Source organism: Brassica napus, chromosome A3, assembly GCF_020379485.1.
Source record: "Brassica napus cultivar Da-Ae chromosome A3, Da-Ae, whole genome shotgun sequence".
Classification (NCBI taxonomy): Eukaryota; Viridiplantae; Streptophyta; class Magnoliopsida; order Brassicales; family Brassicaceae; genus Brassica; species Brassica napus.
The window spans coordinates 25,320,655-25,346,029 of NC_063436.1; the positions used below are offsets into that span (position 1 = coordinate 25,320,655).

Consider the following 25,375-nt stretch of genomic DNA (forward strand, 5'->3'; position numbering starts at 1 on the left):
GTAGTGAGACTTTAAATATGAAGTTTCAGTCTTTAAAATTCTAAATTTTAAGTTTTGAAGTTCCTTTTTGGAGAATAAAACACTATATATTTGAAGTTATACATGTTTTTTGGAGATGTTCTAATAGAGTTTAAGTTTGCTCTAATGATACTATATTTTAGAATAGAAAATAGAATGATGAATTAAAAAAAACAAATTATTCTATATTTTGAGTAAACATATTTTTGTTGGAGTATTTTTACTCTAAACTTTATTTTATAATGAAAAATATAATGAGATTAGAGATGCCCTTAGATTCCTGTATTGGTCTAGACTCTAGTGTATTTAGTTCCTCGTCATTCCCAACGGTGATTTTGTTCGAACACATGTAATGGTGCTCAAACATTGTTTAGACGCCAAGTGTATGAAATTTTCAAATGAAGTTTTCTTAATAAAACAAAAAAATGTCCGTCAAGTGGTTTAGCCGGTGAGTATTGAAGTATTCTCTTACTTGTATTATCTATGCAAGAGTTTGGACAACTTCAGTTGTCGACCCTCTCTCTTTGGTGTAGGATCTAGCCATGTCAAAAAATCGTAATGTGGGACCTGAATATACAAGAAATATTTACATAATAGGTCACATTACCTCTTATTTATTATATTTTAAGACACTTTCTACTCTTGAGATATTTTTTCTTAACTTCTCCTTGTCTTTTAACTAATCTAGTTACATCCTTTTAGAAAATAGATATAAATAAACTTGCATCAATTAATAAAGTCACGTGAATTGCTATAAACCATTGATTTAATTACATATTGGATGGTTAAAATTTGTTCTCTCTCCCTTTTCTCTGTGAATCTCCGCTGCCGTCAGAACCATCTCAGCCCTCGTCAAAACTCTCTATCGTGAATATGATTGAGTCACGAGCACACAAGCTCGAATGCGGGTAACCTTAACCACGGTGAGCATCTTTGCCCGAGCCGCTTCACTTGTTGTCACCGTTAAGCTCTGGTCACTGAGAAACTTCTCGTGCTGCTATGTACCTGTTTTCCTTCTTCGTCTTGTTTCATTTTACCACCGACAATCGCAACTAACAAATCAACAAGAAATTAAGAGCAATAAGACCAAGTCAAATGATTTGAGGTTATCTTTCATTTTGTTCCTACCAATGAGCTAAGTGTACATGTACATGTTTATCTTTCATAATTACAATGATGTCATTAATGAATTAATTATTAAAAAATTGTGTACACGTAGACATATGTCCATGTGTACATTCTAAGTGTACATGTACATGTTTATTAATTAAGCGTACATGTAGATGTTTGTGAAAACCATTAAAATCACCATATAGTATGTACACTACTTTATATTAGACGATTTTAGTTGATATTAGAAGATATTGGCCCTTAAAATATTCAAACTTGCAATTATATGATAAAATCAAATAGATTTTTTGATGAACATGTGTACATGTGGACAATGAAATACATGTGTACACGTTGACAATATAAACCTTACAAATATTTAAATTTGCAAATGTATAAAAATTATACGATGTATATAGAAATCATTGTACAACTGAACTTGTGTATATATGAATCATTGACAATCATAGTGAACTTTTTGGTTTTTGATTAAAGAGATCTTACAATTTTTCTACATGGATCATTACTAATTTACTATGTACAATTTTAACTTATATGTACACTACAAAAATACATATCAATGCGAAAAGTTTTACTTAGAATCAATAGTCATCTTGATACTTTACATTATATGCCCAAAACATCTAAAAATATTATAGTATCATGCTAAACACATTCATCCTTCAACACCAACAAACATGTCAAAATAAACCACTTATGTACACACCCTAAATGTACATATACTTGTTTGTGTACATGTAAACACTCAGTGTTGTACACATGTACACATTTTCTTATACACATGCACACACTTGCTTGTACACATGTAAATAGGTTCAAATGCATCACCGCCACTCCACTTATGTTTTCTGAATTTGTGCCCAACCTTCAGAAGCTTAACCATGTCGGCAACTTTATGTTCAAAAAATTCATCGTCAAATTCTCCCCAGCCATCCTCCTTGTCCTCCCCACACTCCACCGTAGGTTGCACAATCAGCAGCAAACATAAAAACACGACAAACCAAAGCAAAATCAATACACACCTCAACCGCAAACCATATAAGCATAGTATGCAAAGTACACATATACACATATGTTGTTGTACACATGTACATCACACGTAACGTGTACAACCTTAAACGTTCGTACATGTGTACAAATAGTTACCTGAGGATCATGCTCAGCCTCTTGCACCTCCGCCAAAACCAACAATATGTCTTGTGGGAGCTTCTCATTGACATAACTTAGATGCTTCAACTTGTCATCGTCCCCTAAACGACTAAGCCAAGCTGATATAGCTTCAAATGCCCACAACTGAAGCTCATCGTCTCCATCTCTTCACTAATCTTGAAACCAAAAATCCCAAAACCCAGAATTCACAAAACACATCAACAATCTTAGATAACTCCCAAATTGGAGTCCTTTCGTGGACCAAACCCTAATCTGAAACTTAAACTCGAACGCACTCGAAACAAGAAAAAGATCTAACCTTTGTCTTTCCCCTTTGACGTCCATTTATTTCTCGACGACATCGTCTTCTCCGTCAGTCTCCACCGTATAAACGTTCTCAGTCGTCATCTTCTCCATCAGAACCGTCCCTCTATTTCCCTCTCTGTGAAAATAATTTTACCAGATCAGATCTACTTTTTTACGGGCCCAAAGATAAAATATAAACGTATTTCAACTTTATTTCATGTCCACCGTGCATTACCCAACATTTTTGAATTTTAAATTTTCTAACCAGCCTAACTAAAAAATGTCAATTTACCTAAATGTCCATCTTTAGTTTAGCTTTTCTGAAGTTAAATGGATCTTCAACCACAATAAACTACTTCGGTCGCACATTGTGTTATATGGTGTAATAAAAATACAAAATGTGTCTATTTCTGTTAATAACTCTACATTCAACAGAGCTCACAATTATCCAAATCTACATGATAAAAGAAACCCCTAAACCTAAACCATATTTTTCATTCATTATCCGACAACTATACTTTACACTAATCACTAATAAATTACTAGGACCTGAACTGATTCAAGAGCCGTATGATCAAGAGGGTTAAATACCCAAACTTATATTCACTAATATAAATTGTAATAACTATATATTATCATTAAAAAAACACCTAAATGTAAAAAAATATAATGTAGGTTTTTAGCATGAATCAAAAAAACCTTCTTACCATGAATCAAACAACATGATAATAATATATGTTTGTCTTCTGCAAAACTCCATCAATGGCGATATCAACAGCATTTTTCTTATGCATTAACTCCATTGAAGCACCATGTCTTCTATTATACATACCTCAAGGCATTCAATCTCGGTGATTGGACAGTGATTACAAAAGATAGAGATTGTATCGTGAAAGGAGTGTATGAATGTGTATCTAACGGCCGGTGCATTTTGAATCAACGTTGAGATTTGCTAAGAAGCGATATGCTCGATGAAGAGGAACAAGAAGAAGGTGGTCAATGTTGTGACGGTGGATTTTGAAGCATAGTTACAGTTTTTTTTTTTATCAAAAGCATAGTTATAGTTAAAATAATATATTAAACTTTAAATGGGTATTTGGCTCAATACATTTTTGCTTTTAAGTTTTCTTTGTTATTTCGAATTGATTCGCGTTGGTTCATAATATTTTTTTTGGTCACGGTACGTTGGTTCATAACATATGTTTCCGAAAATGGCTTAACATGACCCACACTATTTCTAAATAGGAGAGAAGCCCTTAAGAGACCAGTTTTTTTCATAATTTTGCTTGATTCAAGGTTTACCGGTTCAACTGCGGGTCTGGGTCGGGTTTCAAAACACTTGTTTTAACTGAATGTTAGCTCTCTTTTTGATTAAAGCAATTAAATAATTTGGCGATATCTAGAAGACAAATCTAACGGTGCTTGAACACAAATAAATAGGGTAGTGTGAACGGAGAATATTATGGGTAAATTGTGTGTTCAATAACTGAATTTTAATTCATTTTTTATTCACAGTTGACTTTTTATTCCTACAGCAAGAAAATAAATTATAAAAACAAGCCAAATTGGGTTTAAATTTGCATTGTTCTAGTGATTAACCGAACCCAATGAAAATTTATGAGATGCGAATTGATTTTAGAGTCAAAACCAATCCAGTACATATATTGCCTTTCCTCAAAAGCCACAACGACGAGCTTTTAAATTGGCATGGTTCTGGTAACTTAACCGAACCGAATCTTGAATTTTAATGAGACACGAGTTGGTTATACAGTTAAACCGAGTTCGTTATAATTGCCTTCCCTCCATAAAACAGAGCAAAACCTAACGATAAAAGAAAAAACCTTTCAAGAAATGGCTGGCGATCTCTTCCGCCGTAACAGACCTTTCCATCTCCTCGATGGTTTCTACACCGAATGGTCCGAACACCTAACCACGCGCTGCATCCCTCTCTTCCGTGATTCTCCTCCTTCCGCCGTCACTAACGGCGCCGTCTTCAACGACTTAATCTCATACTACGACACTATAGACCACTACGCGAACAGAGACACCATCTTCTACTTCCTCTTCCCCTCGTGGCACGTAAACTCGCTCGAGACCTCGATCCTCTTCCTCGGCGACGTCCACCCTCATCTTTTCATCAGTCTCATCCAATCTTTGAGAGATCCGAATCGCATCCACTTACGTCTTGCCCCGTGGAGAGACTTAGCGTTTCCGGTGAACCACTTCGTCGATGACGTCAAGAACGATGTTAACGAGAGTGTCTCTCGTCTGCTGAGTAAGGTGAGGAAAGCGCAGGAGGGTTACATACAAGGCTTCTCGGATAACTGGGTCTCGTGGTTTCATTCTCAGCGTGGGAGACAGAGTGTGACGGTTATGGAGACAGCGGCTTCAGTGACGTTGGGTGAGGAGTTTGTGAGAATCTTCCGTGAAGCGAATCAGCTGAGGAAGATTACGATCGTCAACATTGTTAATTTATCAGACGTGAATCAAGCGGCTCTCTTTCTTGAAGGCGTATGCGAGTTTCTTGCAGGGTTTAGACATCAGGTTCTTTCTCTTCTCTTCCGGTTAACACTTTTTATTTTTTATTTTAATCTAAAATTTGGGTAACCCTTCCATGATCCAACAGCTTGCACATGTACCGGCTCAGTTTTTTCCTAACCAGGTTGCACTACAGTATCAACTTGCTTATCAGCAAATGATGCAGCAGCAGCCTGAAGTGTTACACGATATATGCGTTTGGAACATAGACCGGAATGTCACGCGTGATATGCTACGAGAGATGTTCAGACGTTATCCTTCGGTTAGGGAGGTACAGATTGTGAATGACCCTGGACGTGGCCAAAAACATGGCTTTGTTAGCTTTGCAGATGAAAGTGAGAAATGGCGTGCTATTCAGGAAATGAACGGTGCTATGCTTTTAAAAAAGCCAATGCATCTTCGTAGTGAAGCTCACCGCAATATCTAGCCTCACTTTCCTTCACTATATACTTGATGTTGATACTAATTAAAGCGGTTAATTTCTAGAGTCAGTCTCTTTGTTTTTTGTAAAGGATTTACTTCTCTCTTATGCCTTAATCTGTAAACTGAACCAGAAGATTTTATGAAGTGAGGATTTGTTTCAGTTACCATTTTAGACATAATCTCCTTCATATGGGCTCAGGGTAGCTTTGTGGAAAAAATTATGATAGAGAGTGATTTTAGTACAGCTTAATAATATGGAAAATAATAATCAGTTAAAGATATAGAAAACTAAAAGATGATTAACAAAGATTATATGATTGGTATAAGAAAATTAGAAACAAAATTGCAAGCATAGAATGAAGATTTGGGCCTTTAATTTTTATGTGTTTATGGTGTGTTCTTCTAAAAACAAAAGATGTTTGTAATTTGTAAATGTCGCATGGTCTAGTCATTTAGACTCTAGTGACTATTGTTTATACGCCAAGTAAAATACCTGTTCAATAACTGATTTTTTCTTTTTCTTTTTGAAGCTGACTTTTGATTACTTAAATAAGAAAACAAATAGAAAAAGCAAAATTGGGTTTAAATTTGCATGGTTCTAGCGATTTAACCGGACCAAATAGAATTATTATGAGATTCGAATTGATTAGAGTCAAACCAATCCGGTTTTTATTACCTTATAAATTGGCATGGTTCGTGTGATTTAAGTATTTAACCGAAGCGAATCTTGAATTTTTTTTTGAGATTCGAGTTGGTTATACAGTTAACCCGAGTTCGTTATATATATATATGCCTTCCCTCCAAAAAACAGAGCAAACCTAACGATAAAAGAAGCACCTTTCAAGAAACCCTCTCGATCATCGTCGTCGTCTTCTTCTCCGAGAAATGGCTGACGATCTCTTCCGCCGTAACAGACCTTTCAACCAACTCGATGACTTCTACACCGACTGGTCCAGACACGTAACCGAACGCTGTCTCCCTACCTTACGGGATTTCCCTACCGACGCCAAGAACAAAGCCGTCCTCGGCGACATACACTCATACTACGACACTCTAAACCACTACGCCAACAAAAACACGATCCTCTACTTCCTCTTACCCTCATGGCGCAGCAACTCGCTCGAGACGCCGATCCTCCTCCTCGGCGACATCAACCCTCTTCTTTTCACCAGCCTTGTCCAGTCTTTCATCGACGACGTCGGACTCAGTCAAGATCGGATCCGCACTTTCAGTACTCTTGCTGCGTGGGAAGACTTGTCGCTCCAGCTCGAGACCACTATCAACGAAACAGTCTCGCGTCTGCTACGTGAGATGAGGGAAGCGCAAGACGGTTTTATAAGACGTTTCTCGGATAAGTGGGTGTCGTCGTTTCGTGATTCTCAGAGTGGAACGGTAGTGATGGAGACGGCGACTTCAGTGACGACGGATGAGGAGGGTGGTGGTGCGGCGATCATGGAGGAGCTTGTGAGAATGTTCCGTGAAGCGAATCAACTGAGGATGAGTGTGATCACCGACATTGCTGGAGTGTTGAACATGAATCAAAAGGTTCTCTTTCTTGAAAGCGTGTGCAAGCTTCTTTCAGGGTTTAAACATCAGGTTCTTCCTCTCCCCATGGCTTATTGATTTTACAACTTTGTTTTTTTTATAAAGATGATTACTGAGTTGATTTTGACATTATATGTTTATATTTTGAGATTATATGTTTTTATCTCTACAATTTTTGCAGGATAATGCTTTTCAGAATTCTCTATTTGGTTATAATCTCATTAACCAGCAGCTTCCACCAGATGATGACAATCTCTTCAAGCCTCCTCATCCATCGGAAGAGGTTAATGCACACCATAATTATCATCCTCAGCCCATGGTGCAGCCGCAGTATCCACCTCTGCTTCCACCAGATGACCACCAGCTCTTCCGGCCTTTTGATCCATCCGGATTGGTTCACCAGAACAATAATCCTCCGCCCATGATGCAGCCGCAGTATCCACCTCTGCTTCCACCATATGGCCACCAGCTCTTCCGGCCTTTTGATCCATCCGGATTTTTTATTGTACAGTATTATCTTCCGCCCATGATGCAGCAGCGTCCACCACCGCCCACGTATCAGTATGCACGTCCGTTTCCACGACACGGCCAGCTCTTCCCGCCTTTTGCTCCATTCGGAGTGGTTCTTGGCGCACACCACAATTTTCATCCGCATGCACCTCAGCCTCCACCACCGCCCATGGCCCAGCACCAGCAGCATGCACCTGAACAGGATCACGTTATATATGTTGGGAACTTGGCCCCATGGGCCACGCGTGAGTTGCTACTCCAGCGGTTTAGTCGTTATCATTCGGCTAGGGACGCAAAGATTTGCGTTGACCAAGGAAGTGGAGCCACATATGGTTTTGTTAGCTTTGCAGATGTAAGGGAGAAAGTACATGCCATGAACGAAATGAACCTTAAAATATTTTTAGATAGGGAAATGCATATTGGTCCTGCAGCTAAGAACTCTATCTACTAGTCCCACTTTCCTTCACTATATACTTGGGATTGATATGATACTAAAAGTAGTTTCTAGAGTCTCTTTGTTTTTTGTACTTCTCCTTAGATTTGCTTCTCTTTTACGCCTTAATCTGTAAGCTGAACCAGACTATTAATATGAACTGAGGATTTGTTTCGGTTACCATTTTAGACTATGTGCTCTCTCAGCGTTTAAATAAATTATGAAAAGAGTGTGATTTTAAATACAGCTTAATTCATGGATAATATGGAAAAAAAAATGATCAATTCAAAGATATAATAGCAGAGACTATTAAAGATATAGAAAGCTAAAATGTGAAAAAAAAATAGAAAGCAAGAGTTGAATGAAGCTTCTTCTGATACTCCTACACAAATCATCAAATGACTTGTAGAGTCTTCCATCTTTCTCCATTTCACCAAAGTCTTGAGAAACTTCTTCACCTGCAACACCATTTTACCAACCATTAATGTAACATATACGTTTGTTCAAAAAAAACAAAAATAATAATGTAACATATACGATGGTATAGACTATTACGTAATTTGTACCTCTGAGGGGTCTCTAAGAGAGTAGAAAGCATTGCTTTCTTTTGGTACAGAGGATACCAAGATTCCAAATCCTTGCTTCTTCTCCCTTAGTACCGTAAACGCATCCTCATCAGTCTTGTCATCTCCTATGAAGATTGGTAGAAAATCATCGTTTGCTTAATCCTAGAGATTCCAACAGAAACTCAACTGCTTTTCCTTTGTTCCATTCTATCACAGGACGAACATCTAAAACCTGAATCATATTGAAACAAAACAAGTCTTAATAATATAACATATGTGACCATATAGACTTATATATATCCAAAGTAAGTAAGTACCTTTCTAGAGTCTCTTTGTTTTTGTAAAAGGATTTACTTCTCTTTAGCTTTACTTCTCTTTTATGCCTTAATCTGTAAACTGAACCAGAATGTTCTATGAAGTGAGGATTTGTTTCAGTTACCATTTTAGACAGAATCTCCCTTATATGGGCTTCAGGGCTACGTTGTGAAATAAATTATGATAGAGAGTGATTAAAAGATATAGCAGAAACTTAATTTATGAAAAATATGGAAAAAATGATCAATTAAAGATATAAAAGCAGAAACTGTTAAATATATATATAGAAACAAAAAGATGATTAACAAAGATTATATGCTTGGTAAAGAAAAGAGAAACAAGATTGCAAGCATAAAATGAAAGATTGGGCGTGTAATTATTTCTGCGTTTATTGTGTATTCTTCTAAAATCTATTGTTTCTACGCCAAGTAAATTATATGTTCAATAATTGATTTTTTAATTTCTTTTTTTGTCACAGTTGACCTTGACTCCTAAAATAAGAAAATAAACTAGATTTTGACCCGCACACCCGTGCGAATATATTTTTTAAAAATAAATTGCTATTTGTTTTTCATATCAATATTAGGGCTGAAAAAAAAAATTCAAATCTGAAGAACCGAACCGATCCCGATCCGAAAGAGTAGTACCTAACCCGAACCAAAATTGATTAAATATTTAAATTATTCAAAATTTTGATGTTTAGAGAACCGAAACCGAATCCGATCCGAACTGTAGTATTTCAGATACCCAAATGTATTCGAAAAAGATTTATATACTTATATATATTATTTTTATATTTAATGTATATAAGAAATCCAGAATATATATGACACTTTTAAGTTGGTTTAAATACTTGAAAATATATACAAATAGTCAAAAATAATTATTTAAAAATAGTTAAAATATACTCATAACACCAAAAATACTTAAAATAATTATTGATTCTCGATCCAAATATCTAAACCAAACCAATTTATATGTTAAGTTTAGGTATTCTCACATATGTTATTCAAATTTATATGTGATATATTATTTTATTTATATATTTTGAGAAATTTAAAGTATATAATGAATTTAAAATTTTTAAAAATAATTTAAATGGGTTATCCGAACCCAAACCCATAAAGATCCGAATAGAATTTGAACCAAAATTTAGAAAAATCTGAATGAGGCTGAAATCTTTGAGCCCGAAAACTCGAAATCTAAATAGATCCGAACCGAATTTGAATGGATACCCGAATGCCCACCCTAATCACTATTATATATCATATATATGTCATCGTATAATTAATCTTATTTTATATGTGCCATTATATAAATAATCATATAATTAATAGTATTTTATATGTACCATCGTATAAATACTCACATATATTATATTTTTAAAATTTAATGTGAAATATTAAAACCATAACTTAAGTCAGTATATGAAATTGAAATTTTTATTATATTTTTCTTATATATATTGAAAACATTTTTTTAATAATGGTTATTGGTAAATATTTTAGTAAAAATAAATGTTTGAATGTATGCATATTTTAAATCAATTATTGATATAAATCAACTTTAAATTATTATTTTGATTTGAAATATGTATATAAGGATTAAATTTTATTTATGATTATTTTAGATAAAAAATGTTTTTAAGTAATTAGATTAGTCCATTTTCGTATATTTTAAAGTTGACTCAAATAGATAGTTTTTCATAATATAAGAACTTCCAATTTTTATCAATAACATAAGCCCATTACTTTTTAATTAATATATGTTATTCATGTTTCCAAACAACATTATATTTTTTTTATAAAGTTATTCATGTTTTCAAACAAACATATTTTTTAAACTGCTGTACATATTTCCAAACAAACCCTTTTTTTTTAACTTTCTAAACAAACTTAATTTGTATTTCAGTTTTAGTAATATAAATAAATAAACAAAATTAGGTTTGATTTGCATGGTTCTAGTGAGTTAACCGCGAACCAAATGAAATTTTATGAGATTAGAATTGATTAGACTCAAACCAATCCGGTTTTGTTGCGTTATAAATTGGCATCGTTCACGTGAATTAACCGAAGCGAATCTTGAATTTTAATGAGATTTCGAGTTGGTTATAAAGTTGAAACGAGTCCGTTATATATCCTTTCCCTCCCAAAGAAAACAGAGCAAAATAAAAGAAGAGTCTCGATCATCGTCGTCGTCTTCTCCGAGAAATGGCTGGCGATCTCTTCCGCCGTAACAGACCTTTCAACCAACTCGATGGCTTCTACACCGACTGGTCCAAACACCTAACCGAACGCTGTCTCCCTCCCTTACTGATATTTCCTTCCGACGCCAAGAACGACGCCGTCCTCGGCGACATACACTCATACTACGACACTCTAAACCACTACGCTAACAGAGACACCATCCTCTACTTCCTCCTCCCCTCATGGCGCAGCAACTCGCTCGAGACGTCGATCCTCCTCCTCGGCGACATCAACCCTCGTCTTTTCACCAGCCTTGTCCAGTCTTTCATCAACGGACTCGATCAAGATCCGATCGGCACTTACAGTAATCTTGCTGCGTCGTGGAAAGACCTGTCGTCCGAGTTCGAGAACACTATCAACGAAACAGTCTCGAGACTAGTAGAACACCATGTCTTAATGAGTTTTACCAACTTTTTTTTAAGGATGATTTTGACATGACTAGTAGTACGTAGTAGAGTTTATATTTTGAGATTATGTGTTTTTTGCAGGATCAGGCATTTCAGAATTCTCTATTTGATAATCTTCTCATCCGCCAGCCCATGATGCAGCAGCATGATGCACCTCAGCGTCCACCACCGCCCATGAACCAGCACCAGCAGGATCACGTTATATATGTTGGGAACTTGGCCCCAGAGGCCACGGATGATTTGCTACTCGAGCGGTTTAAATGTAATTATCATTCGCCTAAGGAAGCAAAGATTTGCTTCGACGGAAGAAGTGGAGCCACATATGGTTTTGTTAGCTTTGAAGATGAAAGGGAGAAATGGGATGCTATGAAGGTAATGAACCGAAAGATCTTTTTAGATAGGCAAATGCATATTGGTCCTGCAGCTAAGAACTCTATCTAGTAGTCCCACTTTCCTTCACTATATACTTGGGATTGATATGATACTAAATGTAGTTTCTAGAGTCTCTTTGTTTTTTGTACTTCTCCTTAGCTTTGCTTCTCTTTTATGCCTTAATCTGTAAGCTGAACCAGAATATTAATATGAACTGAGGATTTGTTTCGGTTACCATTTTAGACACAATCTCCTTCCTTCCAGCGTTTAAATAAATTATGAAAAGTGTGTGATTTTAAATACAGCTTAATTCATGGATAATATGGAAAAAAATGATCAATTCAAAGATATAATAGCAGAGACTATTAAAGATATAGAAAACTAAAATGTGAAAAAAAATAGAAAGCAAGAGTTGAATGAAGCTTCTTCTGATACTCCTACACAATCATCATTGACTTGTAGAGTCTTCCATCTTTCTCCATTTCACCAAAGTCTTGAGAAACTTCTTCACCTGCAACAACACCATTTTACCAACCATTACATTACATAAATAATGTAACATATATACGATGGTATAGACTATTAAATTATATTATGTAATTTGTACCTCTGAGGGATCTCTAAGAGAGTAAAAAGCATTGCTTTCTTTTGGTACAGAGGATACCAAGATTCCAAATCCTTGCTTCTTCTCCCTTAGTACCTTGAACGCATCCTCATCAGTCTTGTCATCTCCTATGAAGATTGGGAGAAAATCACCGTTGTTGCTTAATCCGAGAGATTCCAGCAGAAACTCAACTGCTTTTCCTTTGTTCCATTCGATCACAGGACGAACCTCTAAAACCTGAATCATATTAAACCATAACAAGTCATTTTAACTTAACATATATGTGATGATCAGTATTAGACTATATGTTCCAAGTAAGAAGTACCTTTCTACCGTGAGTTAGACGCAGACGAGGGTATTGTTTCAAGTGGTCATGAACACGTTGAGCAACGAGTGGCCAGTCATTCTCATCAACGTTACGGTAATGCACAGAAGCGCAGAACTTGTGGTTCTCCACTTTTGCACCTTTGATACCTTTAGTTAGCTCCACGAGGGATCTATAAACCTCTTCGATGACCGGTATGAACTCTTTTGCTGGCTGAAAGAGGTTTACCTCTTCACCCTATTGACAAAAACAAGGAACAAAGAGATTAGAAGAGTTTGTTTGATCATATAGTTCAACTGAGGTACAATGAATTTCACCTGTTGGTCAGAGTTGGTGTCTTCAGGGGAGCCATTAACATTAGCAGGAGTCATTATGTCCATCCCATGACTACCGGCGTAATAGAGTTCGGTTAGTCCTACCAATTCGTAAACCTGGCACATTAACAAACCCTCTACACTGTTTAGCGTTTTTAACTTTTTAGTTTGATAGGGCTGATATAGGTTTAAGGGTCTAACCTTGTCACGGCTTCTACCACTAATTATTGCTGTTGGGAAGTACTTGGCGACGTCTTTAACAGCAGCACGCATCTGAGAGAGATATAGAGAGAATAAACACTTAGCAAAATAGTGTTTCAGACCAGAGAGCATCCAAAATAACAAAAGGGTTGTGGTTCTTACCGCGTCAGACATGATGGCACGGTCAGGGTCATCGACTATTGGGGAAAGAGTTCCATCGTAATCAAGAAACATAGCTATCTTCTTGTCCTTTGCTTGAGCTGCAATGTGACCAAATGAGGTAATAGCTGATGGGTACTTGAGCTGTCAAGAATGAAAGTGGTGAGGAATGAGAATTACAACAGAAAAATAAAAACATTTGTGAATGAAGCAAATGAGATGTTATGTTGTACCATCCAAGCCCGTTGAGCGAAGTCATCTTCAGGAGCAACCTCGACGTTGAAATCCTTGACTAGCCTTTTACGTGGTGGGGAAGAGGAAATCATTGCTTCCAACCACCCGTTTGATCTGACATCGTCCAGCTTAGGGATCTTCTTCCTTGTCTTCATCATGAATCTTCCTGAAGGGAATGATGATCCGAGTCTTGGTTTGTTGGTTGGTGATTCAGGGTCAGTATCCATCGTACTCCAAAAACCAAAATGTATTCAAATAAGAGATCTTCTTCTAAAGCACTTGTTCTTGTGTTTTTATCCAACTGTTTTGTCAATGAAAAATCACTTCTTCAATGTTTTCTTGTCACTGCTTGTTGGTGAACGGTGGTCCATTAACAGTGAACACTGAACACGAAAAAACAAATATTCAGAACATTAAAAATACGCAAAAACCAAAAAAAAAAAGTCGAAAGCTTATCTTTTCACGTTACCTCATCGTCTCTAAATCTTCACCACGGAAAATGTTCTTAGGCTGGTCTTGAGCTTTCAACTTTAAACCCTGTATAACATGACCACCAAAAAACAAGTAAACCATACTGCAAAATCTCTGAATATTTAATGTAACGGGACAATAACAGGACAATGCAGAATCTTAAAGTTTCTTTCTCACAAAGGGTCAATTAAAAAAAGATTGAACCTCTATAAAGTTCTTTTTAAGACAATAAAAAAAGCAGAACATAACAAAGTCAACACGGGAGTTATGTTTTTGTTGATATCTTTCCTCTTGTTCTTTTTTTCACCTAATCGTCTTAATGGTTTGTTTAATGATATGAAGAGAAAAGGAGCCACTGATTTTGACAAGTACCGAAGTTTTCAACTGCCTTTCTGATATGACAACCATTTACTTATATTATTATTTTAATTATAACGCTACCGACAAAAACCTTTATAGCTTCATCGCTCAAACCTAGTCTTTAGTTTGGTTGTTCAAACCATTCTAATACTACAAAAGACAAGGTTTTGTAATAAACCATTCTGTAAGGTTACGAAATAAGAGAGTTTAATCACATCACATAGGAAACAGTTTTCGATGAAGACGAATAAAAAGGGCGTAACTGTCAATAGAAAAGATAACTAAAACGCAACAATGAACCTTAATCAGATCGAACGAACGGCAAAAATCTAAGAATCAAAATAGGGTTTAGATTTAAAAACCTGATTGAAACGAGGTAGAAACACAGAAAGAAACCCAGAAGATAAAATCTCTGAAGAATGCAGATTTTTTCTCCTCAAAGAAACAGAACCTCAGGGATCAGTGAAGAGGGAGATTTTGTTTTTGTTTTACTTTCTCGAAAACCCTAAAAAATTTAAGAGAGAATATACGAAAAATCAGGAAAAGATTGTGAAAGAGGGGAAGGGAGAAAATGAAGGATAATGGGCTTTGCTATTTATACACTCCCTTTCTCTTAAACAAAAAAAAAAACAGGTCCGTTTCTCAAAGAGACAGCGAGAGAAAGAGAGAGAAAGAGAGAGAAAGAGACGTGGTTAACAAGGTTTATTAAGCTGTTGTTAATACTCGATTCCACCTCACATGTTTGACTTATATACCATTTTGCCATCGCATCCTCCTCTTAAATTCTTAATTTATTATTATTCACGTTATTAGCTTCCCTGAATAAAATTAATACATTAGTTTATGATTAGTGAGTCCCTCATTAGTCATATTCTTTTGTTTCTTAATTCAACTTTCTGGTGCGGAGTCTTTCATTTATTCAAATCTCAAATTTTTGGTAAGGTTTTGCGATGCATTAACATTTTATATAATATTCTTGTGAGTTCCAAATCTTTATACTAGTAAAATATATTTCAAACGGCGTGAAGCAGCCGTCTAATTTACCATATCTAACGGTTCTAGATTTTTTTCTAGATGACTATAAAAATTCCACAAACACATTAAAAGTAATTTATTAATACCGTGTTGATTAATAAAATGTTTTTTTTTTCATCTAAAATTTATTAAAGGGACAAAGCCCATAAGACCAAGTCCAATACGATACAAAAATCCAAACGTAAAATTCAACGTGCGAATCAAACCGCAACTATTTTGGGCCGTAAGCCCATCATCCTAAACCCAGAAAGCGCCATTTCACTCATGCGTGTTGCGTACACAGAACACGTGTTGTTATCCTCACCTCTGAAGAACACCCGTCATAAGGTCGTCACGTTTTGACCGAAACACCACTTGAGGGACGCGTGTCCTAAGATCGAAGCCCCCTCACCTCACCGGCATGCAACCTTCGTCGCCAAATAATCGAACATCCACTGGAAAACAACATCATCTTCCGGTGGAGTCAGAGAAAAAGTGCGACCAAATTCCACCATGGAGGCCAAAATCGTTGCAGATCTCTAACCATGGATTTACGCTTCCAAAAAAACATCAATCATCTGCGATCGATTCAAGAAATCAACATGGATTCTCAGATCGAGAATCGATTGGGTAAAGAAAGACTAAAGCGTAGATCGTGAACTGATTTTGGATCAATCTAGAGAAAAAACCGGCAAAAAAACGGTGCTGTCAGAGCCACCGCTTCCCCAGAGACGAAAGCCGGTGAAACCGGTGCTGTCAGAGCCACCGTTTCTCAGAAACGAAAGCTGGCGATGGTGGTGTAGAAAGAATCACCGCTTCTCAGAATCAAACTTGCTAACCGGAAGTGAGTTTGTAAGAAACTCCGGTTGACGTTTCATCTCAGCCGTTCCTCTGTGTCGGATTTAGGAGAGAGAACCAAGCATAAGGAGAAGAAACCTCCCCCACTATGTTGCATGGAAACTCGGTTGAAGGTACGTTTCACGTTTCAGAAATGTTTCAGAATCGAAATCTTTCGGAAACTCGTGGAAACGCATTAGAAACTCGTTTCTTAAAAATCTCAGTTTGAAAACTTAGTGGAAACTTGCGTTTCTATTTTGGAAACTCGTGTTTCTGTTCTGAAAACGCTAAAACTTTCCAATTAATTATGATTTGTTGTTATGATTTTTATTTTAGTTAAACTATTTAATATTTAAGTACTGCGTTTTTGTTATTTTGAATTTTTTATATGATTTTGATGTTTAATAATGACTTATTTTTTCGTATGATTAAATAGAATGGATATTTGTTTATTTGTATTCTAAGATATAGTAAACATAATAAAAATGAGTGTAAATATTAATCAGTTATATATATATATATATAGAGATGTTTCTAAAATGTTTCCAAAGCATAAAAAATCAAAAATCACGTTTCTACGTTTTGAAACGTTTCGTTTCAACGTATCCATTTCCGTTTCCATGCAACCTAACTCCTCCACTAATAAAATGTTATTGCAACAAATTGAGAGAAAAAAAAATGAAAAAAAAAATAAAAACTAAAACTAGTTGTATGAACAACAACCGTAAGGCGGACGTTAGTTCGTTACCTAAAAAGGAGCTGGTTCTTGAAGGACACGTGGTTACGAGTCAAGAGAGTTGAATAAAGCGTAAGCGCCATGTGTTACATTTAAGATGGTGCTGTAACCACGTGTTAGTTGGGCCTTAATGGGCCCCCACAAATCAACTGGCTTTTTCTAGTTCCGTTGTCTCTTTCCGGCATCTGATTTATCATTTGCCATTTTGTTATACAAGGTTCGCGAATTATTTAGACATTCAACCAATTTCAGATACACACATCACATCTTATATATTGAAATTTTATAGTGCATAATTTGATGAAAGTATATTTTCGTGATGAAAATGACGGAATAATGTGATTGCTGAGGCTGAACGTGTAACTTTTTGGTTCGGATATTTGATTATAATAAAAGTAGCCATTATTTACGGTGTAAACTGTTAACTGATGAAGAGTTAAAGATCACGGGACCCATCATAAAACTCATAAATAAATGACCAACAGAAAGTTTGAATTGTAAAGAGGGCCCTGCACTGAATACACGGCTGAGATTTGCTCTCTGTGATCACTTTATTGTTGGTGGAGGTAAGGTAACCAACAGTTCTATGCTATTTTAGTCATATTTTCATGGATTATGGTGGAGCTGGGCATAATTATTTTTAGAAATAATTTCTTCATTTATAAATGAATTATAATAATTATAAATAACAATGAAGAAGTCATGGTTTTGCATCTATTTTCTCTTACTATTAAATCAAGTGAAAATAACAAAATTGAAATATAAACAGAAAAGATTCAGTTCCACTTCAAAACTAAGTGATAGAATAATTATTTAATGTAAAAAAAAACAGAAAAGACCAGCTAGAATTTATTTTTTGTCTTACAAATATCTTATGAAGGTTCTCCACGTGTATCCTACGCTGCACCTATGACGATTGACGAGTCACAACACATATGCTGACGCCATTATGACAACTAAAAATGACATGATTCATGAATTCGGACTTTATACAAATATGTTTCTTTCGATGTTCCAATTAAAGTATTTGATAGATCGATACCTTGTCGAGTCGCCATTTGTTTATTCTCTCTCTCAGGGCCGTCTCAAAGTCTATGGAAACCATGTTAAAAAAAAAAAAGACCTTTTATAATAATCCAAAATAATTTATGTTTTTCTGCTAAAATATTATTATAATATATAATAAATATACCAATTTAATTTGAGTGGAAGAAACATCTTTTTTTTTTATATTTAAAAACTTATTAAAAGCATCTTTTCGGAACTATGAATTTTTCAGTTTCTTTTTTTTTTTGATTTTTTTTGTATCCACAATCAAGAGTTATAATCTATAAAACCGTGGACTCTTGATTTGTTTAAACAAAAAGTTGGAGACTCCTCAGTTTTCTTCTCGATAGAAGCTTAGGCTAGTGTTTTTTTTTGTGTTTACTATTTTTTTTTGTAAAAGTTGCTGAAAAATTATATATTTCCCTCTTTATTTACAATCACTAATTAATAATAGTTTCCTAAATATTATCAAATTATAATATTTACTTTCTGAATTTGAATATTAAATCAAACAACAACATCTATTTTTCACTTTCCAAAATATATAATTGATATAAATGTTAATCTTTTCCTGACTTATTGCATTTTTGTTGATTATGTAAACAAAATCAAATTTATAATTTATATATATTTTTTAATAAATATGAAAATTAAATTAAATATAGTTATCTATTTTTAATAAATATATGATTTTAAATTTATAGCTAGTACTAAAAATAAAAAAATTATGGACCCTCTAAAATTTTGGACCCTGTTCGACCGCTCCACATGCACGTGCTAAAAGACAGCCCTGCTCTCTCTCCTTTTTCTGGTTAAATAATTGAATGTTGTAAGATTAAAAAAAAAACATTATAAGATACTTATTAGTGGCTTAGTGCGAGTGCATAATTAATACATTCGACTAGATAGTAACCCGCGCTTTACGCGGAATAAGATGTCTATATTAATGTTGAAATTATATATTATGATTATGTATAACATAAGATATACTTTAAGCGATAGTTAGATAGAACTAAAGGTATAATGGGTGCACTAATATTAAAATTTGATATATGGTGTTTGCATTTGAGAAGAAGCTTTGGAAAATAATTTTTTTTATTTCGCTTATCACGTTGTAATAGTTATGGATTTAGGAATTTAACAAATAAAATCGAAAAAAATGGATCAATAACATATTATAAACAAAACAATAACTGTGTGAAATTAAAAAAAGTATAGTTTTTTTAAATTCAGAAAACATAGTTGCATAATAGAAAAAATGAAGGTTATTCGATCTTTCTAAATTGTAAAGGTTATTCTGGATGCGACCAGCATGTGAGACTTGCTGGTGGTTCGTTCCTGAAATTTTTTCCTCATTTTCAAAATCGTCTAATGCAGAGCTCTCATGGCGGCGAAGGTGGTGACACTCGGATGTTTATATTGCTTGTTCGAGAAGACTAATACACTAAACTGAAACGATTTACAATGATTGAATCTCCTCGAAACAGATATCACCTCATCGAGCAGTAACAAAATCGAGTACGACACATTTATCTAGAAATATATTTTCAACGTCCTCTTTCAGCAGTGAGAGACGGTTCTCAAGAACGTGAGTGCTCTACTAAATGCATGAAGGCATGTATGGAGAAAATGGTTATTTCATTAACACTTGGCATCATACTAAAGTTTCATCGTTTTGTCGTCTCTACGGATCAGTCGACTTAATGGCGATTGATCAAATAGGTTATCGTTTTTAACAGAAACATATAGAGAAATAAGGAAGCTTTATTGATGCTATGATTATATTGAGACGATTGATAAATCAACTAATCAAAGTTGAAGCTGAAGGTTTATCACGTAAAAGTGTTTGACGAGAAAAATAATGATAAAGATGATATGAAGTTTTTTTAAAGTAATGTTAGTATGAACGCATTAAATTTACAGTTTTGGTAAGAAGCGTTCTCTGCGTGACACCTAAGCGTTTTATTAAATAAAAGTTTCTCGTGAAGCCACGTCACCACATCACATTCCTTGCCAATAAACTTTTATGGTAAGTTTTAAAAGTGCTTTTCCTTTAATATATAGGGGATTATTGTCTGTGCTAAAAAAATACAAGATTCAATGTATCTTAATTCTTAATGTAACATATTATATATTGGCTGTAATACTACTCAGATCCTTCCATTCTCTGGCATTGCAATGTAAACCGACGACAAACCAGTGTAAACATACAGTTGAAAAAGACAAAGACAGTCATTTTTCTTCTATGTTTTAGTCTTCGCAATATTATTTTTTATTATTGTACAGAGGAAAACAGCCTGTAGTAACCTTTATTCTTTTGTTGGTATCGATGGTACTTGGTTTGGCAAATCACAATATAATAATAACACATAAAGAAATTGTTGATAAAGAAATCATGCGTGCCGACCACTAAATATAAGCTCATTTTGTCAAAGTCCACATGTTATCAGATTGATAATGATAAGAAGACACTATATGATAACATATAACGTGGTTATAAGTCACCTGCATATGTGTCTCCACGCATCTCAATTCATAAATATACATTCGAGTATATCGTATATGTTCCAACATTTTTGTTTTCGTTTCGTTATGAGATCTTGCATTGCACCCGATTACTAAAATACTCGAATAATGTTGTAACAGAATCTAAGAAAACTAGTCTATCGTAAATCATTTGGTAAATATGCTAGTAGCTAGAATTGATACATTCTTGTTATTGTACTTAAAGAATGGCTACGACTTACCTATGTAATGGCAATTTCATGGTAACTTTCTGAAGAATTATGCATACCATAACATACTGTATATATTCCTAAAGTTTTTCTTTTTCAAGTATGCTTATGGGTTTTTATCCACCATAGTTAAGAACTCAGGAACCACTTCATTATAACAAACTAATTCGATTGGTCGATCAGGAACTTTACCAAAAGATCCTATATCCACCAATCATGATCCACTAACGATAGAAACAACTCATATAGCACATGCTACGTGACATTTTTATTGAGGTTTGTATTTCTTCAAATGGTTAACAGACATAGGAAAAGGATTAGTATTAGGCCACCGAATACATAATATTATTTCATGTGAACAACATTTCCAATAGTATTATATTGGATCTGAACAAAGATAAATGACCAATGATCATTTATACTACACATGCGCAACATACTAGCTAACAAGTGGAAGCATATTGCGCGTTAAAGAAATGGGAAGAAATAAGCACTAGTAGGCTCAGCAAATCTTGGAGAATACGTCGAGTATCTTGTAATATATGACCAGTTTAGGCCAGGCCATATGTATATTATTATTAAATGCACGAGCATTTGGTTATTTCAAAACGGTTGAAATATCTCAATCACTCTATATATAATATATAACACCCAATTAAATAAATCCCTCGTTTATTTTTAGGGAGGTTACTTAGTTGGTCGACGCCTACCCGACGTTGTTGTCAAATCTTATTTTTATTAAAATACATACATAGTTGTTGAAAATTTTGAGCTGCCCTAATTTTTAGCGTTTGAAACCATGTAAACGTCAAATTAGTTCATAATAATCAAGCTGTTTCAATGAGTTCTTAAAATATACAAAACAATAGACCTTACTTTAGGAAGTCTTATTTGTACGACACGTTTATAAGATGATTAAACCAAATCAACTTCCAAGTTCAAGCTATGATGATTAACGCTTACATTATTCACTTTCTAACGTTTTAAAAATTCGCTTACACTGGTGGGCCTAAATATGTTTCTAACTAATTGGACATAAACAGTGAGATGAAATTCTATCAGAGTTCTAGGTTTACGGGCTTGGTAATGTTTCTCGGCTAAAGTTATTTACGGGCCCACTGATCGGCAGCCGCAGTTAGGGGCAAAATCTATAAAATCGAATTTGAACCAAAACTAACATAAAACATTCATTAAAAATAGACTCCACAGTTCACACTCTTTTGAGTATCAATCAAAAGTAGCAATAAGAAGAAACGGAACTTAGAGAGTTTTAATTTTGTCATTTGGAGATGCTTCCTAGTTGAACAAGTAACACTCCATGTCTCTGTAAAGTGATGAAAACCGTATATAATCTGTTCTAATCAAACCATTTACACCCTTGACCGGATGATAACCGTCTCTGAACGTGATTGTGTTTACTTATAAATATAAGATTCTCAGAACATATGAACAAATCAAATGCCAGGAAAGGATATAGAAAGTCGTTCAGACTTGGCTGTGTACCAAAACAATATAACTTCATGATATAATCAAACTATTAGTAATATACATTTAAGACTATATGATAATGTACTTTTGAGGAGTCAAAGTACATACAAAAAAGGAAAGCTAGATAATAGTACTAGTCATTCAAGAAAATAACTTAAACCTTGTTTTTTGCCGGCGCTAGACAACCGTCATGGCTTACACTGTTAAAGTTCCATCAGCGGCTGCCGTTCTGTTGCAATAGTTGTTCTTATTATCTATATTAGTCATTTGTATAAAAAGAGTCCTTGTATAGCAGGAGATAACAGAGTCTGTACATAGTATAAATACCAACACTTGTACATTGATATCTACTAATAGTAGCAATCCCAATTAATTCCAAAGGTTGTGAGTCCACTTATGTTGAAAGGTTGTGTCTTTTGAAAAAGAAGTGTAAAGGGTTGTGTCTTTTCTAAAAGTTCTATGTTGGAAGGTTGTGTCTTTTACAATTAATTTCTAAGGTTGTGAATTCACTTATGTTGAAAGGTTGTGTCTTTTGAAAAAGTAGTGTAAAGGGTTGTGTCTTTTCTAAAAGTTCTATGTAGTAAGGTTGTGTCTTTTCCAATTAATTCCTAAGGTTGTGAACTTCAATTATGTTGAAAGGTTGTGTCTTTTGAAAAATATGTGTAGAGAGTTGTGTCTTTTCTAAGAGTTATATGTTGTAAGGTTGTGTCCTTCTAAAAATAGTCTAAAAGTTGTGACTATTCACTAGTATCTTTTAAAAAATGAGAAGTTGTGAGTGTTAGAAGAATGCAACTATTCATATTGAAGGGTTGTGACTATTCAAATAGGCTTTAAAAAATCTATAAATAGTTTCTCCCATACATTTTTCAAATCAAATTTTCACTAATCTACTAATAATAAAATGGTGAAAAAAGTAATGTCAAAGTTGCAATTTTTCATCTAAACAAGGTGTCTTTTCATCTCAAAGTGGGATTGCTTTAAAAAATATAGGTTTTATTTAAGTAATGTGTTAGTTTATATAATAAGTGTTGGTATTTTATGAGAACTCTCCCAAAAATTAAAAAAAAATATTATAAATGAGACAGGTCATATTAACGTAAATCAACATATATTTATTACAATATTCAATTTTCTGAATATTTATTTTCAATAAATAAAGCAGGTAGATAAATATACAAAATAACAATTACCAACATACAAATTATAATTGTTTAAAATTATAAACTAATAATTTTAATATTATGTCTTAAATAGGAAAAAAATTATATATCATGCAAAAAAAAATTGCATTTTGTTCAAAAAGTGGTTGAAGATAACTATCATGTGAAAAATGTATGAAAAAATTTAAAAAGGATGAAGACACAATTGTATGCAATATGTGTTTTGATAAAAAATTAAAGGGAATATTAAGGTTTATAAAAATATATATATATATATATATATATTTGAATACTTTGTAAATCATATTTTAATCATCAAAATTAAATTAAATTATTTATATGATTTAATTTTTTTATCAGGCATATAAAATTATATATTATAGATTATAATATATTCTTTATAAAATGAGTTCCCGTGCGATATCGCACGGGCTCTTTGCCTAGTTCATTTAATGAGAATGAGTTTATTTTACTCATATGGTATCAGAGCATTTTGAGCTCGTTCTCTAACAAACTTCCGCGCTTACTAGCGGTTATGAGCGCTCCTCAATGGACAGAAGCGAAAAAACAAAAAAAAAACGAAAGGAAAGGTGGATCCAGTGAGCGATTCCTGAAATCTTCAAACATTGCTATGCATGGATCAGTTTAGTGCAATCAGAAGAATGCTGCAAGGATCTCAAAACGGCGAGCAAGACGAAAGTGACTTGTCTCTGCTAAATGTTCATTGCTAATCCTTCTAACGGCAACTTAACTCGACCTCTCTACGACTAAGTCAGCAACGCTTGTGGCGTTCTCGACAAATTTGCCTGTAATGGTACTTGCTTTAACTTTCCCCTTTATTTTGTTGTTGTGGGGCTACATGAACTTTATAGTTTTCATCTTATTGGGACAAAATTGTTGGGTTCAAACGTTTACAAGGCAATATTTATTTGGGAAACATTCCAAAATATGAGTTGGGGCGTTTTGGAATTTTGCCACCAAAGAACATACAAACATTTATTTAGAAACCCCTATGTTTTGAAGATTCTTAGTGCATTTTGGAACAAGAGTTGTAGCGTTTTTTTTTTGTTAACTGTTAGTGTTATTTTATGGTAATTAATCAACTTTAATGGTTATGTGTGGCAAAGGCGGAGACGCCAACGGAGTGGCAAAGGCGGAGACGCCAACGGAGGAGCAAAGAAAAAGATTGCTGCATCAATTTGGTTGTAAGTCTGATTTCTATATTCTATGATATCTGGTCCTAATAATGTAATTATTATTATTTTAAGTCGTACAACCTCGAAACTAATTTTAATACATTTTCAGTTAGTTGATTTCAAGATTGTTCTAGAGAGTATATAGATTAGACAGATGAACGTGTAGTAGTATTGCAATTTGCAATCCCTACAAGATAGGAATTAAACCAAGTGATAGACACGCACTACAAGAAAACTGCCGGATACCGACGGACAAAACCGTCAGAACTCGGTCGGGAAACAACGATTCCGATGGAATCCCGACGAAAACAGCCGTTGGTATCATTTCGTCGGGAAAAATAAATCCGTCGGAAAATCCTCGGGATTTCCCGACGGATTCCCGACGAACATTATCCCGACAATTTTCTGACGCATAATGTCGTCGGAACATTAAAAACCGACCGGTATCTTTTCCGTCGGTATTTTTCAACTTTTCGGATAAATCTGTTAGTCGAAAATGTATTTAAAAACCGACAGTCTTGGTTCGTCGGGATCC

At 34.5% G+C, this 25,375-nt stretch overlaps 4 protein-coding genes and 1 long non-coding RNA gene across 5 annotated transcripts; 3 read left to right on the top strand and 2 right to left on the bottom strand.

Moving 5' to 3' along the window:
• Positions 1-4,121: 4,121 nt before the first annotated feature.
• LOC111214704 (protein INAPERTURATE POLLEN1-like) lies at positions 4,122-5,788 on the top strand. The gene is made up of 2 exons (XM_048762655.1): positions 4,122-5,148; positions 5,231-5,788. The coding sequence occupies exons 1-2, from the start codon at positions 4,456-4,458 to the stop codon at positions 5,567-5,569; spliced, it is 1,032 nt and encodes a 343-aa protein (XP_048618612.1). The 5' UTR covers positions 4,122-4,455; the 3' UTR covers positions 5,570-5,788.
• Positions 5,789-6,395: 607 nt separating this feature from the next.
• On the top strand, positions 6,396-8,397 carry LOC125589943. Its single transcript, XM_048762662.1, has 2 exons — positions 6,396-7,161; positions 7,292-8,397. The coding sequence occupies exons 1-2, from the start codon at positions 6,451-6,453 to the stop codon at positions 8,069-8,071; spliced, it is 1,491 nt and encodes a 496-aa protein (XP_048618619.1). The 5' UTR covers positions 6,396-6,450; the 3' UTR covers positions 8,072-8,397.
• On the bottom strand, positions 8,244-9,718 carry LOC125589947. Its single transcript, XR_007326122.1, has 2 exons — positions 8,620-9,718; positions 8,244-8,511 (listed from the first exon to the last, which is right to left on the bottom strand). It is a non-coding gene; the product is annotated as an uncharacterized LOC125589947 (long non-coding RNA).
• A 1,208-nt stretch (positions 9,719-10,926) lies between these two features.
• Positions 10,927-12,193, top strand: LOC111214277 (protein INAPERTURATE POLLEN1). The gene is made up of 2 exons (XM_048777061.1): positions 10,927-11,570; positions 11,669-12,193. The coding sequence occupies exons 1-2, from the start codon at positions 11,145-11,147 to the stop codon at positions 12,026-12,028; spliced, it is 786 nt and encodes a 261-aa protein (XP_048633018.1). The 5' UTR covers positions 10,927-11,144; the 3' UTR covers positions 12,029-12,193.
• Positions 12,194-12,213: 20 nt separating this feature from the next.
• LOC106440438 (probable trehalose-phosphate phosphatase G) lies at positions 12,214-15,220 on the bottom strand. The gene is made up of 9 exons (XM_048762664.1): positions 14,990-15,220; positions 14,266-14,333; positions 13,796-14,179; positions 13,566-13,706; positions 13,404-13,475; positions 13,206-13,319; positions 12,889-13,125; positions 12,567-12,800; positions 12,214-12,470 (listed from the first exon to the last, which is right to left on the bottom strand). Exons 3-9 carry the CDS (start codon positions 14,021-14,023, stop codon positions 12,408-12,410), a joined length of 1,089 nt encoding a protein of 362 aa, XP_048618621.1. The 5' UTR covers positions 14,024-14,179; positions 14,266-14,333; positions 14,990-15,220; the 3' UTR covers positions 12,214-12,407.
• Between the last annotated feature and the right edge of the window lie 10,155 nt (positions 15,221-25,375).